This window comes from Schistocerca piceifrons, chromosome 8 (genome assembly GCF_021461385.2).
Source record: "Schistocerca piceifrons isolate TAMUIC-IGC-003096 chromosome 8, iqSchPice1.1, whole genome shotgun sequence".
In the NCBI taxonomy this organism is placed as follows: Eukaryota; Metazoa; Arthropoda; class Insecta; order Orthoptera; family Acrididae; genus Schistocerca; species Schistocerca piceifrons.
Window position 1 is genome coordinate 486,734,702 of NC_060145.1, and position 20,203 is coordinate 486,754,904.

General features: G+C 40.7%; 1 protein-coding gene across 1 annotated transcript in view; it reads left to right on the forward strand.

The window, feature by feature from the left end:
* LOC124711494 (serine/threonine-protein kinase SIK3) overlaps window positions 1-20,203 on the forward strand; it is a 523,642-nt gene that overhangs the window by 442,113 nt on the left and 61,326 nt on the right. The window contains exon 13 of the mRNA XM_047241604.1: window positions 15,544-15,674. Within this exon, the coding sequence (XP_047097560.1) occupies window positions 15,544-15,674 (131 nt within the window). The remainder of the gene's footprint in view (window positions 1-15,543; window positions 15,675-20,203) is intronic.

The following is a 20,203-nucleotide window of genomic DNA, read 5'->3' on the forward strand; positions in this document are numbered from 1 at the left end:
CCCAGAATCTAGCCTCTTGCGTCAAAGATACCAACCACTTCCTTCACCGACTGCCCACTGTTCCCCATCCCTTTACTTCCTGAATCCCTACTTGTCACTGATGTTGCATCTTCCCTGGGCACCAGCATCCCTCTTGCACCATGGTCTTGTCACTATTGAACACTACTTCTCCTACCATCTTTCCGACTCTAAACCTACTACCACATTCATCGTAACACCTTGCTAACTATATTCTAACACACAACTACTACTCCTTTGAAGGGAGGGTATATAAACAAATTTGTGGCACATCCATGGACATATGCACGGCACTCTCCTATACCAGCTTCTTTATGGGCCATCTGTAAAGAAACCTTCCTAGTCTCCCGAAACCCCAAATACCTAATGTGGTTCACATTCATTGATGATATCTTCATGATCTGGATTCAGGGCCAGGTGCTCTATCCTCATTCATTGACAACCTCAACACTTTCTCTCCCATCCACTTCACTTGTTTCTTATCAGCCCATCATGCCTCTTCCTAGATGTTGACCTCCCTCCTCTGGTGAGGGCTCCATCCACACCTTTGTGCACATTAAATATAACAACCACCAACAGTACCTGCATTTCAACAAAAAAAAAAAAAAGAGAAAAAAAAAGAGGTTCAAGTGGCTCTGAGCACTATGGGACTAAACTTATGAGGTCACCAGTCCCCTAGAACTTAGAACTACTTAAACATAACTAACCGAAGGACATCACACACATCCATCCCCGAGGCAGGATTCGAACCTGTGACCGTAGCAGTCACGCGGTTCCAGACTGTAGCGCCTAGAAACCGCTCGGCCACCCCGGCCAGCGCATTTCAACACTTTTCGTCTCTTCCACACCAAAGTACTCTCTCCCATATAGCCTCACAGACACGCACTATCACCCAGACCTAGTCCACAACAGATTTCCTGTACCATATCTCCACACACACCAAATAGTCCCACCATCCCCAAGAACCAGCTACAAAGGAGCACCCTGCTCACCATCCCAAGACTGGAACAACTGAACCACAATCTTCATCAGAGCTTTGATTATCTATCATCATGTCTTGATGTGAGGAACTTCCTGTGCAAGATCTTTCCCACCGCCCCTAAGGTGGTGCTCCATTGCCCACCCAACCTCCACATCATCATAGTCCATCCCTAAGTCACTCCCAGTCCCAACTGATTGCCACAGGGATCATATCCCTGTGGAAGATCCAGGTGTGAGACCTGCCCAATCCACCCACCCAGTACTTTCTATTCCAGTCCTGTCTCAGGTATATCGTACCCCATCAGAGACCAGGCATCTGTGAAAGCAGGCACAATCCATGTTGCAATCATTGCTCAGCTTTTCATATTGGTATGACTACAATCACCTTTCCACCTGATCAGTGGGCACCCTCAAACTGTGGCCAATAGCAAAGTGGACCACCCTGTTGCACAACATGCAGCGGAACATAAAATGCTTGATTTGAATTGCTACTTCACACCCCAGGCCAACTGGATCCTTCCCTCCACCACAAGCTTTTCTGAACTGCACAGATGGAAGCTATTCTTCTCCCAAAATCATCCTGGCCTTAACCTACAGTTAACTTACTGTCTTCACACACTTTACCCAACATTTTCTACCCCTTCTCTCCTATCACCTCCTCCCAACACAAGTCCACTCACTCATTGTGCACTGCTCTCTGTCAATGCACCCAACAATCTTTTCCCTCTTTTCCTTTCCCGCAACCTCCCTGAGTTCTACCAGGTAGCCTTGTCTGCCACCTCAAGCCCTGCATGCTCTGCCAGGCAGCACTGTTTTCTCTTTCCCCACCTGTACTCTGCTATTCCCATCCCCTTACTGGTCCACTATGGATTGTTGTCCCATTAGACACTTCTGAATTTCAGTCTCGCCTGAGTGGTCAGAGATAGTGGCCAGGGGTGGGCGAGGTGTGTGCATTTGTGTGAATGAGTGCGTGGTTTTTTCGTGAAGGATTTGGCCAAAAGCTTGATGCGTAACTGTCTTTTTGTTGTACCTGTTTGCAACTGAATGTATCATCTTTATGGTGAGCCGTAATCCCCCTCCCCCCAGAGTTGCTGCATTAGGAAGCAGGTAATGCCTTCAACGGTCCCTAACAGTTCAAATCTAATTTGTAGAGGGCAATATATTGCAGGTATTGTTGAATGGTCTCAACATGAGTTGGACTTTCTAGCTTGGGAGAAAGGGGGATTTTCTTGGGGAGGATTTGGGGGATTTTGGGGGATTTTTGGGGATAACATTTTTTCTCCCAGAAAATCTTGGGGGATTTTCTGGGAGAAAAAATGTTATACTTCATGTTTGTAGGGGTAGGCTCACTCTCCTATGGAAGTGATAATAGTCAGTGAGGTTTCTCTGTGAACCCCGAGTATCTGTCTGAGAATATGAAAGATGAGTCAGCTGTCTCACATTGTTAATTCTGTGATAGTGTCATGCAACAGTGTTGGATAATGAATGTAGCCCTAAGAAATCCCTTCTTCTCAGTGTTAGAAATACACATTAGAGACTAAGTGTGGCATCATCAAACACAGTCTATTGTAGTGCAGGAGGCAAGGGGAAAGAAGAGTAGGATACTACTCAAAGTAAAAGAGAAAAACATATCAAAATGCGCAGAAAGGAGCTGAAGAAATCAAAGGAAAAAAATCAAAAGTTTTGAAGTGATAGAAAATTATAAATTTGGTGATTAATTTCTGCATATAATTTCACAGAAAAGAGTATAAAACATTAGAGAACTCTACATGTGAAATTATATTACTAATAATAATTCTTATGATCAGGCAATGTATGATACATTTACTGTTTTTCTGTAACAGTTTATAGTGATAGACCGGTCACCAAGGAAGAAATGTGGTGTGGTTTGTGTCTGCTCAGAGTTTTCAGAGTGCGAAATTTTATTTATTTTGTTAAAAAGTGTGCTGAAATACAGGAGCTATTATTTTTATGGTCTGGTTAGAGAACATTAAAGATGAATTTTATCAATTCATTTAGCAGTACATAAAGGTATTATGAATACCTCAGAATACAAGTCCCTATTTGTGATTACAGAATTATGAATAACATGGCATTATGCGTATTCTTTTGTATTGACTCCAGACTGAATTTAAAGAACCTCATTGTTAAAATAATGTGGACTGCATTTGAAATATGAGTTTTCTCAACTGAAACAAGTTTCTAATGAAACATTTTAAATTTATCAGTAGCAACAGTGATTGAACATTACATATACATGCAGAGTCCATAAGCCGCCATGCAGAGCATGGCAGAGAGTAAGGCTACGGGCCTACTTTGTGGCTACTCGTAGTTATTCCCTTTCCTATTTCATTCACATATGGTGTGAGGGAAAGATGTCTGTCTATATGCTTTCATATTAGCCCATATTTCTCTTAACCTATCTTTGCTGTCTTTACATGGAATGTATGTTGGTGGCGGTAGGATTGTTCTGTAGTCTGTTGCAAATGCTGGTTCTCTAAACCTCCTTAATAGTGTTTCACAAAAGAACATCATTTCTCCTCTAGGGATGGCCATTGAGCTCATGGAGCATTTCTGCAGTACCTGCTTTTGATCAATTCTACTGGTATGAAATTTAGCAATGTGTTTTACAGCAACAAAAAACCCAACTGTTTTGTATTCATCTCATTTTCATTCGTAGCTGAACTTGGAATAATTGTTACTAAGTGACGTGGCAACACAAAAAAAATTATGTGCAGTCATGAAAAGGAAAGGAAGAATACTTGTTGTCATACATAACAAATCTAATTCAAGGAAATATGGAATTTCAACCTGGAAAACCCTGAAAATCTGAGGGAAATCTTTGGGGTGAAACAGTCAGCACCCTGGTTACGAAATATAGGCTTTGCATTTGTTATACAGCTCTTTCTTTGTAGAACATTTAGTAATCATAAAATATTGTCATAGTTTTCATATGTCATTAGTTCTATACGTTATTTCTTCAAGTATGCAAGACACAGTTATATAATATTACCATAAATGTAACCTGTTCAAACCATGAAATCCAAAATGTAGAAGCTGTTCCATTTCTTGAGACTACAGGTTGAACACAACCTGAATTGGAAAACCCATATCTCCAACTTAATGAAGCACCTGACTTCAGCTACATTTTAGCAGTAGGTCATGATTACTGATACATTTTAAAATGCGGGCACTAGTATATTCTGCGTGTTTCCTGTCTGTAGAGTGCTACACAACCCATTTCTCAGGCAAAACACACACACACACACACACACACACACACACACACACACACACACACACACACACACACACACTCCCTCCCTCCCTCCCTCCCTCTCCCATCTCCCTCCCTCCCCTCTCCCATCTTCTCCTTCCCTCCCTCCCTCCCCGCCTCCTCCCCTTTCCCCCCTGCCCTGCCCCCACCCACCCACAAGCAAAATTGCCATGACCAATGTCATTTGTAGGCATCAGTACTTCTCTCTTCTCAAATATATTATTGTCTGCTAGTACTTTAATTCTTTCAGTTTTTTTAAAAAATGAGTCAGATACACGGGTTCAATATATTTAGAATTTTTGGATAGCACATAGCATATTGTTTGTTTTCACTGTACTGTAGAAAATAAAATTAACATTCTTTTTCTTTTTCATAAATTGATCACTAATATTGCATTGCACAAATGGTAAACTTCAGGTTACATTAATAATGTAATTTATAATACAACTTTTTAAGAAGAATTAAAAAGTATCTAATAAATTAGTATAATAATTATTTTTAGCCCTAAACACTGTGTTATCTCTTCTTATAATTAAATCAATTTAAATTTGTTTCTTTATTATTTATAACCATCCAGCCTGTCAGTTTTTTAATAACTTGTGCTTAGTATTCACCTCTATCAGGCCAATGAGTATGTTATTTGCCCTGAACTTTCTCCTGATCCTGATGTTGTGCTGCAAGGAAATTAGCTCCAGACCATAATCTGCCATTAACTTATATTTACTGATACTGAGCTATAAAGAGCTGTGACTTGAGCTACTACAGTGACTCAGCCAACATATGGCTTCATACCAGCACTTTTACTTAGAAACAGTGCATATGAGTTATGTAGTTATTTATTGGAGTGGTAAAATGTGTATAGGTAAATAACTCTGAATGAGCTAATGAAAAATCTTGCATTTCTTAGAATTTTTTGGAAACTGTAGGTAGCAAGACCACCATCAGAATTTCCAATTGGAAGATGGTTTAAAATCCTATTCTATAATATGGCTTTTAAAAGTGAATTTCATTGTTTGTAAAGTTTTGACAAAATGATCAAAACAATCTTTCATCTAAATCTACACCCATACTCTGCAGGCTCCTACATGCTGCATGCCAGAGGGTACCCTGACCCGCTGCTGGTCTTTTTCTCTCCTGTACCACTTATAAATGTACCATGGGAAGTGTGATTGCTCATATGCATCTGTACAAGCCCCAGCTTCTCTCATTATGTCTTTGGAGACATTACATGAGATGTTTGTCGGTCGCAATAGGATTGTTCTGCAGTCAGTTGGAAAGGCTTTTGCTGTTAGCTTTCTCAGTAGTGTTTCACAAAAACAATGACTTCTTCTATCTAAGGATTCACATTTCAGTTCATGGAGCATTACTGTAACGCTTACATGTTGATCAAACCTACAAAAACAAATCTAACATCAGGCTCTGAATTGCTTCAGTTTCTTCTATTAATCTGACACGGTGGGGATCCAAAAGCTTTCCAGTAGTACTCGAGAATGGGCTGTACAGGTATTCCCCTTTATAGATGAGCTCAACTTTCTTTTCGCAGTAAATAGAAGTTGATCATTCGTCTTCCCTACAAGTGGCCCTACATACTCTCTAACAATGGAAAATCCAGGATGGAATGTAACAATATAATGAATAGGATAGTTGCTACTCACCATATAGTGGAGAGGCTGAGTCACAGAAAGGCACAACAAAAAGACGGAAAGGTAGTTTTTGTCAAAATTAGAAAAAAAAAAGAAAAACACACACACACACACACACACACACACACACACACACACACACAGAGAGAGAGAGAGAGAGAGAGAGAGAGAGAGAGAGAGAGAGAGAGAGAGAGAGAGAGCTCACAATCCACACCTCACACATACATGACCGCAAGCTCTGGCAACTGGAGCCAGACCTGCTGCTAGAGACTGTGGTCATGTGTGTGATAGTTGCTTTTGTCTCGTCTCATTGTCACTGTAGGCTTGTACGATGGGAAGCAAGGAGAGGATGTTGGTTGGTGGCTGGTATTCTCTTTCTACAACAAAAATTGCATACACATATGAACTGGGTTCTTTTTTCATAAGAAAAGAAAATTATGTAACTCAAGATAGCCCAGGTGTTGTGGTAAAAGCTCTCTGTGATAGTCCACATTGGCCTCTCTGCCGGTGAAATATAAGTCCACTATGTACACTATTCTGGTCACTGTGTGCTGCCTGTCTCTGAGCTAACTCCTTCTGTGACTCCCACTGGGCTGCGACTGATGACTCAACTTGTTGACTAATTCGATGACAGATTGGAACGTACTCTGGGCCTTCCAGTCCATGGCAGCGATTCAAATACTGGTGGTCGAGAGGTTGTCGGTGGCATGTTTCTTGCAAGTCTGTCTTTAGCCTCTATCGATCTTCTCACAATCTCTCTGTCACCTAGTGTGCTGGCACCAGCTGATGCCAGCACATTCCTCCCCTCTGAAATGCCACACCGTTGTTGTGTAGTGAGGCTGCAAATGACAGCAGGGAGGGAGCAGGATGCTGGATGTAGAGATGAGCCAGGAGACGTGGCTGTGGAGGATGGCATACTCCCGACTGTACTCTGTCATCTGGCTTTCGAGGCAACAGGAACATCCTCCAGAAAACTGCTGCCAGGGCACATTTCCAGGCCCAAGAGCATGTCCTGGGGTGATGATGGTGACGATGACAGTGACAGCGGTGGCTATGGTGACGGTGATGGCAATGGCGATGGCGATGCCTATGGCAATAGCGGGCCCAGGTCCATTGGGTTAGTGAGTGGGGACGGCAGGGCTGAGGGCACATCATCTTTCTGCTCCTTGTGGGGTGCCCTGGTCGTACCAGTAGGCGGTAGGGAAGGCCACACGGTCCTGTGAAGCTTGGGGAAGAAAAGCAGCAGAATCATGTGGCAAATGACAAGCGCGAATTTGGTTCTGGTGGCAGCGCTGCAAACCATCGGGACATTGCAATCAAATACATAGAAGAGTCAATGCATTCCTGGATTACGCCTCGTCCCCAGCACCCATAGTTGCCATAAACCCTGAAAAGAACAAGATTGCATGGTGCCAGATGCTCAGTAGGTGTAGCAAGTGTAGCAGCGTCCGATGGTGGCAGGCATGCAGAAGTTCTGCCGGTGATGGTCCGTCTCGTGGGCGGGAGCGATAAGAGGCAAGAAAGAGCTGCAGCGCCTCTTCCCGTGCGTGGATGGTGTGAAGCATGGCCATCTGTTGCTTGAAAGTGTGTGCAAAGCGTTCTGCTTCTTCTTTGGACTGCGGGTGAAACGGAGCACTTTTTAGATGACGAATGCCATTTCGTTCACAAAACTGTTCAAAATCACATGAAGTTAACTGTGGCCCATTGTCAGACACAAGTACTTCTGGCAAATCTTTGATGCAAAATATCGAGGGCAACACTTGAATGGTGCTACGTGACATGGTAGAGTTTGTAGGCACCGCAGATGGGAACTTGCTAAAAGAGTCTCCTCTGTGAGCCAACAAGTGTTCCAAAAGGGTCCTGCAAAGTCAGTGTGCAGACGCTGTGACATCATCTGTTCAATATGGGCACCCATGCCCTGCCACGTACAGTGCCGTCATTCTAACTGTTTAGTGCGAACAATTCCCCTATGTCCTTGATGGAGCAATCACAGCACAGCTTTTTGCAACACTTTGGGAATAAGCACATGTGATTATCTACTTGCATTTTGAACTTTTCTCACACCCTGTTGAATTGTAAGGTTATGCCGATGTGCAAAATATTGGTGCACAACTGAGTTCTGGATACTGTTCAATGAATGAGGCCAAGAAATGCGATTATATTGAGGTCTGTGTCTGTGTCCATGGCCTGTGCAATTTTTCTCTAGTGCAAGGAAAAAGATTTGGCAACAAGATGTGGCAAATGCAACAAAATCAGAGTGTGGGCCAAATGGAAGGTGATACAGGGTGTCTGCATTGCCGTGCTTTATCGTAGATCTGTACACAATTTCATACTGATACTGTGAAAGCAATAAAGCCCATTGTAGTAATTTCTGAGCTGGAACCGGCTTTGACGGGTGAAACAAGGACTGCAAAGGCTTGTGACTTGTCACCTAATAGAAGTTGAGACCATACAAATAGTGATGGAATTTGGTAACTCCATACACAATACCGAGAGTTTCTTTTTCTATTTGTGACTAATTGCACTGAGTTTTAGTTAACAGCTTTGAGGCAAAAGCAATAGGTCTGTCTTGTGCACCAATCCTGTGCGAAACTACAGTGCTGATTCCGTAGAAGAAGTATCAACTTCCAAAATTACTGGCTTGGCAGGGTCAAAATACACTAAACATATGTCACTGGGCAAAGCATTTTTGAGTTTCTGAAATGTATCTTGACAGTCTTCAGTCCACACAAAAGGCACATTTTTCTGATGTAAAATTCCTCTTAATGACAGCAGTTAATCATTAGCATAATTGTCACCAATACTTACATACTTCAGGTAATCCTTGACAGTATAAAAACACTTTTCTTATGGATAATTTTTGGAAAAGAGAAGTGCACACACATTTACATGTGAGCACACCTCACACACATGACTGATACCTCTGGCCACTCCAGCCAGATTGCAGAACAAACAAGTTCAACAGGAGCAACAATCCGGAGCAGGGTGGGGAGGGAGGACAGATAGTAGGAGGTAGGGGAAGAGGATTCGGCACTATCTGGCGGAGTGTGCAGGAACTAGAGGTGGCAGAACAGGGCTGAAATGCACAGCATCAGGAGACTGTGGGGGAGGGAGGGAGGGGAAGGGAAATGGGTAACGGAAAGGAGAGGAGCAGATAAGGGGAAAAGACAGATGGATGCACTGGCAGAGAGCAGCACTCAATGAGTGTGAGGGGATTTGGGGGGGGGGGGGGGAGGGGGGGAATTGTGAGGAGGTGACGGTACAGAGTGAGCAGAAACAGTTGGGTGTGGAGGGTATGGGGACAGTAGGTTGCCATAGTTTGAGGCCAGGACGATTTCAGGAGTGGAGAATGTGTAGGATAACTCCCATTTGCACAGTTCAGGAAATCTAGTGATGGAGGGGAAGATCCAGGCTGGACTAGACAATGCCTGTGTGATTGGAATGTTACTGTTTCATCAGGCAGTGCTGTTTCACTATGTTTGACACTCTGGGGAAAACAATACATATATGAAATTTCAAACATAAAAAAAAAAAGAAAAACAAAAAGAAATTTGTGCGATTTCTGTGGCTATATATACATCCTGTAAGTAAATAGATATATATCAGAAAGAGTTGTGGGTCAAGCATTCTTCCTTGGGGACTCAAATATAAGTGTGTTCTGGGCTAGAAAGGTGTTTAACAGTGTGATAGGAGTTTGTTTGAGAGATACCTACCCATTACACTCCGTTTTTCAGGTATGACTGAAACCACTTGTTTGCTACCCTCCTTATACATAGTGTGTCCCATTTATTTAGTGGAATTGTTTGGTCTGCTGTGTCAAAGGCTTTGGTAAAGTCAAGGAAGATGCCTGTTATGTGATCACCTTTGTCAAGTGCTTTGTAAATTGAGCTGTAGGTTAATGTGTGCTTTCACCAGGTCTGAAAGCAAATTGTTCTTTACACAGAAGATTCTGAATTTCATTATGGTTTCCTTGCTTTTGAGAATGATGACAGTAAAGAGATGGCCCTATATTTTCCGAATCACCTTCCTTATGGAGGGGCAGGATCTAGCCCTGCTTTAATTTCTCTGGGAAGCAACCTGTGGTGAATGATTCATTTATAATGTTTGAAACTTTGGTATTATTTATACAGTCCTTCAGCAGGTACACAGGTACTTTGTCTATACCTATTGTGGTGAATGATTCATTTATAATGATTGAAAATTTGGTATTATTTATACACTCCTTCAGAAAGCACACAGACACTTTATCTATACCTACTGAAGTTTTATTTATTTACTTTTTGTTCTGAACAACATTTCTTACTACTACTACTACTTTAGTGTCATTGTGTTTGAAACAGTAGGTACAGAGTATATTTCATCAAATTTCTGTCGTAGCTTAGAAGCTATGATGCTTACGTATTGATTAGCAAAGTTTGACAGTTTTTTGGGATCATGTATCATGGTACCATTACGCTAAAATTGATTGTTTACTTGTTTGTCTTTCTTCTATTTGGCTCCTGTTTGGTGACATTCTAAGCTGATTTTACTTTGTTTTCTACCTTTTCTTCAACATTATCACTTTGGGGCTCTTTTTTTCTGCTACTAACACTTTCCTTTATATGAGGGTAGCCCAGAAAGTAATGCACTGCATTCTTCTTCTTCAACAATTCTTTACTGAACTTAATGAGAATTACACACACAAAAGAATGGTGTTTCAGCTGCACACCTTATTTTGCCACATGATCTCCATCCAGTTCTGTGGCCTTTCACCAGCGTGAAACAAGCATGTGTGTATACCCTGTTGGTGCCAATCCTTGTCCTGGTGGTAGAGCCAGTGCTTCACTATGTGAATCACCTACTCATTATGCTCAAAATGTCTTCCACAAATGGCATCCTATAACGGCCCAAACAAGTGGAAACCTGAGGGGGCTAAGTCAGGGCTGTAGGGTGGCCTGTTTTGCGATGTGTTCAGCAGTGCTCAGACTTGTGTGGGGCCAAACATTATTGTGTTGCAGCAAAAACATCTCCTGGGTTGCTGTGGCGCCAAAGTTGCCTGAAGTGCAACTTGAGTTTTGTTAATGTGTTGACGTATGCTTCTTCATTAATGGTACTGCCTCTTGGCATTATGTCAATGAGAATCACACCTTCACAATCCCAGAACGCGGTGATCATGACCTTACTGGCAGAAGCAGTTGCTTTGAATTTTTTCTTCTGTGGGGAGTGGGAATGATGCCATTCCATCTACTGTCATTTTGTTTCAGGCTCAAAATGATGAACCCAGGTTTCATCACCTATCACAATCTGTGACAAGAAGTCCTCCCCCTCAGCTTCAAAATGTTGCATCAAATCAAGACAAATGTTTGTTCTGCACGATTTGTGATCCACCATGAGACACCATGGGACTCATCTTGCACACACTTTTGAATATCCAAGAATGTGGATAATTGCACCGACACTTCCTTTGCTGATTGACAGATGCAGCACCAACTGCTGAGTTGTAATGTGTCTGTCCTCGCGAATGACAACATCAGCTTGCTGCAACATGTCAGGTGTGACAGCCGTGGATGATCTTCCCGACCACTGCAAATTGTGGACCTCCGCCAAACTGCCTTCTGATGACCTCACCCTCCACACTCAGTGACTAACTGCACTTTTGTCAACAGCAGATGCTCCATAGATTTTGCACAAGTGTTTATGAATGTTCCCACAATTTCTTTCTCTGCAGTGAGAAATTCAATGATGGCACATTTCTTGTAACGTACTTCACCTACAGACGCCATTTTGAAACTGTCCTGCAGCTACACTATCTATCGGAAGGGACGGAAACTAGGTGCGCTCACTCAGGTGACTTCAGATAATACATACATAATGTTTTGAAGTCATAGCAATGTTTTTGGCTGAGAAAAAAAAATGCAGTGAATTACTTTCTGCACAACCCTCCTATTTTTTTGCATGTGTAGTGGTAGTTTTGAAATGCAGGATCAGATTGGTTCTTTTTTATGCTACTGAGACGCTCAAGGGTTACAGAGGATTTCAATATCCCAGTGATCACACAGTTATTTTTGTTTTGTGCTTTAATGACTCTTAGTACTTTTGTGAACACTTTTTCAAATCTGAATTTAGATGCTGATAGAAACTTTGAAAACTTCCCATCCATAGCAGTCTCCACTTACACTTCTTTCCACATTTCATTCTTTGTCTGTGTGACAAATTTTTTGGTGTAGAGAAAACGCTTATGTTGTGAACATTTTAGTTTTTTTTCTACAGCTATCTGTAATTTTAAGATCTGACTGGAATGATGTGAAAGGTAGAGGTTATCTTCATCAATATAGCTGCATTTTTTCTCTGTCAGTTAGTATATGGCCAGTGATTGACCCTGAATGCATAGTTACCCTTGTGACAGTATCAGTCAATGGTGAAATTCTGTAGCTGTATATAATATTAAAAAGAGTGCATTGCAGATACCATCTGGGTTCACTCTGTTGATGTTTCAATCTCCAAACATGATAATTTTGCCCTTAGTATTAGAAACCATGCCCAATTCTTGGATAAATTTTGCTACGGAAGTATCCATGTCATCACTGGGAGAAAGGTAAATACATAACATTTTATAGACAGTAAAGTCATTTATAAACCTTTGGATTTAAGTAAATACTATGTAGATCAACATTTTGAAGTTTGTGTGACTGAAATTACTGCAGAGCACATGTTACTTACTGTGCTTGCAATTTACAGAGCTCCAGCAGGGAAGTTTTGCATCTTTATGAATAGCTTAGAATCTCTTTTTGCCAAACTGTTCTCCGAAACCAGAAATTTAATAGTTGCAGGTGACTTTGATATCAACTACTTAACTGATTACTGTCTTAAGGCTGACCTAGACCATTTAATGAATTCTTACTAATTGGCTGCTATGGTTAACTGGCCCACTAGAGTTACACAAAAGTGTGAGAGCCTTTTAGATAATATTTTCATTGAAAAGAGTAGAGTCAACAGTGCTAGTGCAAGCAAAGTAATTTATGGCCTGTCCGACCATGATGGACAGCTTGTTAAAATCAATAACATTAGTCTGTGCAACAAAGTCTCCCACACCTATAGGTCCTATAGACATATAAACACCGAAACTATGTCTGCCTTTAATTACCATTTGGCACAAATGGATTGGGACCCAGTGTATAGTACATCAGATGTTAATGTTAAATTTAACCTTTTTTAAATGAATTTACTTCTATATTTGAAATGGCTTTTCTAAAAAAAAACTGTCAGAAAGAAAAATGAGGTTTCCTCCAGTAAGCCTTGGATTACTGAAGGTATTAAAATTTCTTGTAGGAATAAGAGGGAGCTACATGCCTCACTAAGAGTATCAAATGATCCACTTGAAAGGTCTCATTATAAACTATATTGTAAAATTTTTAAAAGGGTGATAAACAAATCCAGGAGCTTGTATATTAAGTCTGAAATTGATAAATATAAGAACAAAATAAAAACAGTTTGGAATGTTGTAAAGAGAGAGTGTGGCAAGAGTAACAAGAATGTTAATACCGTAGAGTTAAGATGTAATGATGAGATTATTCAGAATCCTGTAACGTTATCCAACATATTAAACAATCACTTCTTAACTGCTTAAATGCTGCTATGCGTTTATTACAAAGAGCTAGTCCCTACACATATGACTCAATTTGTATGGCCCCTGTCACTATTACTGAAGTTAAAAATACCATCAAGGCCTTAAAAAATAAAAATTACACAGATTTTGACAACATTTCACTTAAAATTGTAAAGCATTGTAGTGACCACATATGTCAAGTCCTGTCTCACATTTTTAAGGAGTCTATGCAGCAAGGTGCTGTCCCAGAGAGATTAAAGCTTGCAATTGTGAAACCACTTTTCAAGAAGGGTGACAAAACCAATTTATCTATCATCCAGTATCACTACTAAGTAGTTTCTCAAAAGCGTTGGAGAAACTAATGTTTAAGATCCACAGCATACTCAACAGAAACCAGTTTGGTTTCCAGAAAGGTAGATCAACTGAGCAGGCTATTTTTCTCTCACAAATGAAATTTTAGAGTTAGTAAATAATAAAATGTCATCTATTGGAATCTTCTGTGACTTTTCAAAGGCCTTTGACTGTGTAGACCACAACATTCACTTACAGAAGGCTAATTCTTATGGCTTGAGAGGTAGCATTGGTAGGTGGATTGAATCGTATGTGCAAAACAGAAAACAGAAGGTGATAATTAATGGTGTTGATGACAGTGCTTTCTCATCTGATTGGGGCACATTAAAGTGTGGAGTGCCTCAAGGGTCCATTTTGGGACCTTGGTTTTTTCTTATCTTCATCAACGATCTCCCACTTTGTACAGGCACAGAGTGTAAATTTACTCTTTTTGCTTATGGTACCATTATTCTGCTTGAAAGTCAAACTAAAAATGACCTAGAAAATAAATATTATGTTGTTTGAACACACAACTGTCTCGGAAGATCATGGTGATGTGGAATATTCACGATCACGACATTTGTGCGTGTGAGTTTTTTCAGACACTGTTTAAGATCACATGTAACACTCGCCATTTCATTTTAGTAGATGTCATTTGAGCCTTCCAGAAGCACAACAAAGTCTTTTTTTGTGTAGATTTTTCAACTCTGCAGATGCAGTCATCTTCTGGTTTCACTATTTCACATGAATTTGTATTAGTCTTTTTTCGTTTTAGTTTATTTGCAAGTTCACGACTAAGGCTGTCTGAAAGATCAAAAAGTTTACCACTGTTTCAGTTCATAGTTTGGAAATCATTTTATATTGTTGTACTAAACACTTCAGCACAACTTTCGGTCAGCGAATTTGCATTGACCACATTTGTGCTTGATTTCTTGTTTATTGTACCAATAAATGTTCTTGTCCTCCCTTGTTCACACAGTCCCTTTTCTTTTTATACGGTTTGTGAGAACTGCGTACTACAGACCCAGACCCTGTGGTCGAAAGTACTTGAAAGACGTTTTTGTGCGGAAAACTTAAGTTACTTTCACAGTGTTTTTGATTTTGAACTTTTTCCTTGCTGCTATAGCGCTTCACATTTGTGCACTTTCACATTAGTGTTGAACTATTGTGCAGACATTTTAGCACATTCAGTTCCCCTCTCTTTTTTTTCCGCATGTGCTTAAATTTTTACCCTAGCTGCCATGTTCATAAATCTGCTTACTCACCTGAGCTTTGTTCAACTTTTCAGTGCTAAGAATATTGTTTTAAAGTCATTATAAAATCGCACATGCCAAGAAATTTTCTGGCAGTAAATATGCAATTTTGAGTGCTCTTGTCAAATCATACTAATTTTATGTAATTCTGTCATCAGAATTTATGAAGATGACATCTTTTGTTTCAGTTTCCAGCAGACTCAATGCAACTTGAGGTTAGCCCTTCAGTTAACCCATAATGGTTTATTTCAATGCCTTCCATGGGCACTGACTTTGAGGGAAGGAGCTGGGACAGTGGATCTGACACATTTTGTTCATTTCAGAATGGTGTTAATATTTGCTGATGCTTTCCATAAAAACTGTGCTGCTTGATAATTAATGTTTAATAGGAAGTAATGTTCCAGTTATGCATCTGCCTTTTAAATTTTGCAACTCCATAATACATTTCTGTTTCAGCTGCAGCCAGGAAGTCCTACTCTCTCCCAGCGTTCACAGCCCATTGCTGCTGCTAATGGCAGCCCGGAGGGCATCCATATGTCGGACAGTCTTCCCACTGAGGACCTGCCTGACGCACATGATGTGGCGAGGTCAGTTGTTGTTACTGTTGTTGTCGGGGAAAATACTCTGCACTGTGAATTACTATGTCCCTCCCTCCATGTGTGTGTGTGTGTGTGTGTGTGTGTGTGTGTGTGTGTGTGCTTGTTTTTCATCTCCTGAGCTTTGCTCATATTTTCAGTGATAAGAATACAAGCATTTATGGAAACCTGAAAGGTTTATAAATTGACAGTGCATACAAAGTTTAGTATGGAACAGCTAAAAAGGTGTGGATGTAACAGTATTAGCCTCTCACCAAATAATCAAGTATGTTGTTGTTGTTGTGGTCTTCAGTCCTGAGTGCTTGCAACTGCCTGAGGAGTTGATGGAAATGAATATTAGCCTCTCACCAAATAATCAAGTATGTTGTTGTTGTTGTGGTCTTCAGTCCTGAGACTGGTTTGATGCAGCTCTCCATGCTACTCTATCCTGTGCAAGCTGCTTCATCTCCCAGTACCTACTGCAACCTACATCCTTCTGAATCTGCTTAGTGTATTCATCTCTTGGTCTCCCTCTACGATTTTCACCCTCCACGCTGCCCTCCAATACTAAATTGGTGATCCCTTGATGCCTCAGAACATGTCCTACCCACCAGTCCCTTCTTCTAGTTAAGTTGTGCCACAAACTTCTCTTCTCCCCAATCCTATTCAATACCTCCTCATTAGTTATATGATCTACCCATCTAATCTTCAGCATTCTTCTGTAGCACCACATTTCGAAAGCTTCTATTCTCTTCTTGTCCAAACTAGTTATCTCCATGTTTCACTTCCATACATGGCTACGCTCCATACAAATACTTTCAGAAACGACTCCCTGACACTTAAATCAATACTCGATATTAACAAATTTCTCTTCTTCAGAAATGCTTTCCTTGCCATTGCCAGTCTACATTTGATATCCTCTCTACTTCGACCATCATCAGTTATTTTGCTCCCCAAATAGCAAAACTCCTTTACTACTTTAAGTGTCTCATTTCCTAATCTAATTCCCTCAGCATCACCAGACTTAATTTGACTACATTTCATTATCAAGTATATCAGTTAGAAAATTTGCATGTGATTAAATGCCATGTTTGTGATGCAAATATTTGTGAATGGCCCATATAATGCCAATATTTGCAAATATTCCATATTTCCAAGTATCCCCTACTAAATGTGAAACAAGCAGGACACGGATCTGACACATTAGTAGGAAATATGGCATGTGATTAAATGCCGTATTTGTGATGCAAATATCCCTTTTTTTTTTGTCATCAGTCTACTGACTGGTTTGATGTGGCCCACCACGAATTCCTTTCCTGTGCTAACCTTTTCATCTCAGAGTGGCACTTGCAATGTACGTCCTCAATTATTTGCTTGACGTATTCCAATCTCTGTCTTCCTCTACAGTTTTTGCCCTCTACAGCTCCCTCTAGTACCATGGAAGTCATTCCCTCATGTCTTAGCAGATGTCCTATCATCCTGTCCCTTCTCCTTATCAGTGTTTTCCACATATTCCTTTCCTCTCCGATTCTGCATAGAACCTCCTCATTCCTTACCTTATCAGTCCACCTAATTTTCAACATTCGTCTATAGCACCACATCTCAAATGCTTTGATTCTCTTCTGTTCCGGTTTTCCCAAAGTCCATGTTTCACTACCATACAATGCTGTACTCCAGACGTACAGCCTCAGAAATTTCTTCTTCAAATTAAGGCCGGTATTTGATATTAGTAGACTTCTCTTGGCCAGAAATGCCTTTTTTGCCATAGCGAGTCTGCTTTTGATGTCCTCCTTGCTCCGTCCATCATTGGTTATTTTACTGCCTAGGTAGCAGAATTCCTTAACTTCATTGACTTCGTGACCATCAATCCTGATGTTAAGTTTCTCGCTGTTCTCATTGCTACTACTTCTCATTACCTATGTCTTTCTCCGATTTACTCTCAAACCATACTGTGTACTCATTAGACTCTTCATTCCGTTCAGCAGATCATTTAATTCTTCTTCACTTACAGTCAGGATAGCAATGTCATCAGCGAATCGTATCATTGATATTCTTTCACCTTGTATTTTAATTCCACTCCTGAACCTTTCTTTTATTTCCACCATTGCTTCCTCGATGTACAGATTGAAGAGTAAGGGCGAAAGGCTACAGCCTTGTCTTACACCCTTCTTAATACGAGCACTTCGTTCTTGATCGTCCACTCTTATTATTCCCTCTTGGTTGTTGTACATATTGTATATGACCCATCTCTCCCTATAGCTTACCCCTACTTTTTTCAGAATCTTGAACAGCTTGCACCATTTTATATTGTCGAATGCTTTTTCCAGGTCGACAAATCCTATGAAAGTGTCTTGATTTTTCTTTAGCCTTGCTTCCATTATTAGCCGTAACATCAGAATTGCCTCTCTCGTACCTTTACTTTTCCTAAAGCCAAACTGATCATCACCTAGCGCATTCTCAATTTTCTTTTCCATTCTTCTGTACATTATTCTTGTAAGCAGCTTCGATGCATGAGCTGTTAAGCTGATTGTGCGATAATTCTCGCACTTGTCAGCTCTTGCCATCTTCGGAATTGTGTGGAAGATGCTTTTCCGAAAGTCAGATGGTATGTCGCCAGACTGATATATTCTACACACCAACGTGAATAGTCGTTTTGTTGCCACTTCCCCCAATGATTTTAGAAATTCTGATGGAATGTTATATATCCCTTCTGCCTTATTTGACCGTTAAAAAAAGTCCTCCAAAGCTCTTTTAAATTCCGATTCCAATACTGGATCCCCTATCTCTTCTAAATCAACTCCTGTTTCTTCTTCTATCACGTCAGACAAATCTTCACCCTCATAGAGGCTTTCAATGTATTCTTTCCACCTATCTGCTCTCTGCTCTGCATTTAACAGTGGAATTCCCGTTGCACTCTTAATGTTACCACCGTTGCTTTTAATGTCACCAAAGGTTGTTTTTTTGACTTTCCTGTATGCTGAGTCTGTCCTTCTGACAATCATCTCTTTTTCGATGTCTTCACACTTTTCCTGCTGCCATTTCGTCTTAGCTTCCCTGCAATTCCTATTTATTTCATTCCTCACCGACTTGTATTTCTGTATTCCTGATTTTCCCGGAACACGTTTGTACTTCCTCCTTTCATCAATCAACTGAAGTATTTCTTCTGTTACCCATGGTTTTTTCGCAGCTACCTTCTTTGTACCTATGTTTTCCTTCCCAACTTCTGTGATGGCACTTTTTAGAGAAGTCCTTTCCTCTTCAACTGTACTGCCTACTGCACTATTCCTTATTGCTGTATCTATAGCGTTAGAGAACTTCAAATGTATCCTGTCATTCCTTAGTACTTCTGTGTCCCACTCCTTTGCGTATTGATTCTTCCTGACTAATGTCTTGAACTTCAGCCTACTCTTCATCACTACTATATTGTGATCTGAGTCTATATCTGCTCCTGGGTATGCCTTACAGTCCAGTATCTGATTTCGGAATCTCTGTCTGACCGTGATGTAATCTAATTGAAATCTTCCCGTATCTCCTGGCCTTTTCCAAGTATACCTCCTCCTCTTGTGATTCTTGAACAGGGTATTCGCTATTACTAGCTGAAACTTGTTACAGAACTCAATTAGTCTTTCTCCTCTTTCATTCCTCGTCCCAAACCCATATTCTCCTGTAACCTTTTCTTCTACTCCTTCACCTACAACTGCATTCCAGTCTCCCATGACTATTAGATTTTCGTCCCCCTTTACATACTGCATTACCCTTTCAATATCCTCATACACTTTCTCTATCTGTTCATCTTCAGCTTGCGACTTTGGCATGTATACCTGAACTATCGTTGTCAGTGTTGGTCTGCTGTCGATTCTGATTAGAACAACCCGGTCACTGAACTGTTCACAGTAACACACCCTCTGCCCTACCTTCCTATTCATAACGAATCCTACACCTGTTATACCATTTTCTGCTGCTGTTGATATTACCTGATACTCATCTGACCAGAAATCCTTGTCTTCCTTCCACTTCACTTCACTGACCCCTACTATATCTAGATTGAGCCTTTGCATTTCCCTTTTCAGATTTTCTAGTTTCCCTACCATGTTCAAGCTTCTGACATTCCACGCCCCGACTCATAGAACGTTATCCTTTCGTTGATTATTCAATATTTTTCTCCCCTCCTGGAGATCCGAATGGGGGACTATACCGGAATATTTTGCCAATGGAGAGATCATCATGACACTTCTTCAATTACAGGCCACATGTCCTGTGGATACACGTTATGTGTCTTTAATGCAGTGGTTTCCATTGCCTTCTGCATCCTCATATCCCGTACTAAATGTGAAACAAGCACGACACAGATCTGACACATTAGCTTTGTGAAGTCTCTTGTGAAATTTTGTTGGTTTCCTTACATTAAGAAAAGAAAGATGAAAACACGGAAAACTCAGAATTATTTGAACTGAATTTTTGCCAAAGTGTTCCCTAATACAGTTTTATGTGGCTGAGTTATCTGCTTTACTCACTTGCCTTTGAAGTTAACAAATAAGAAA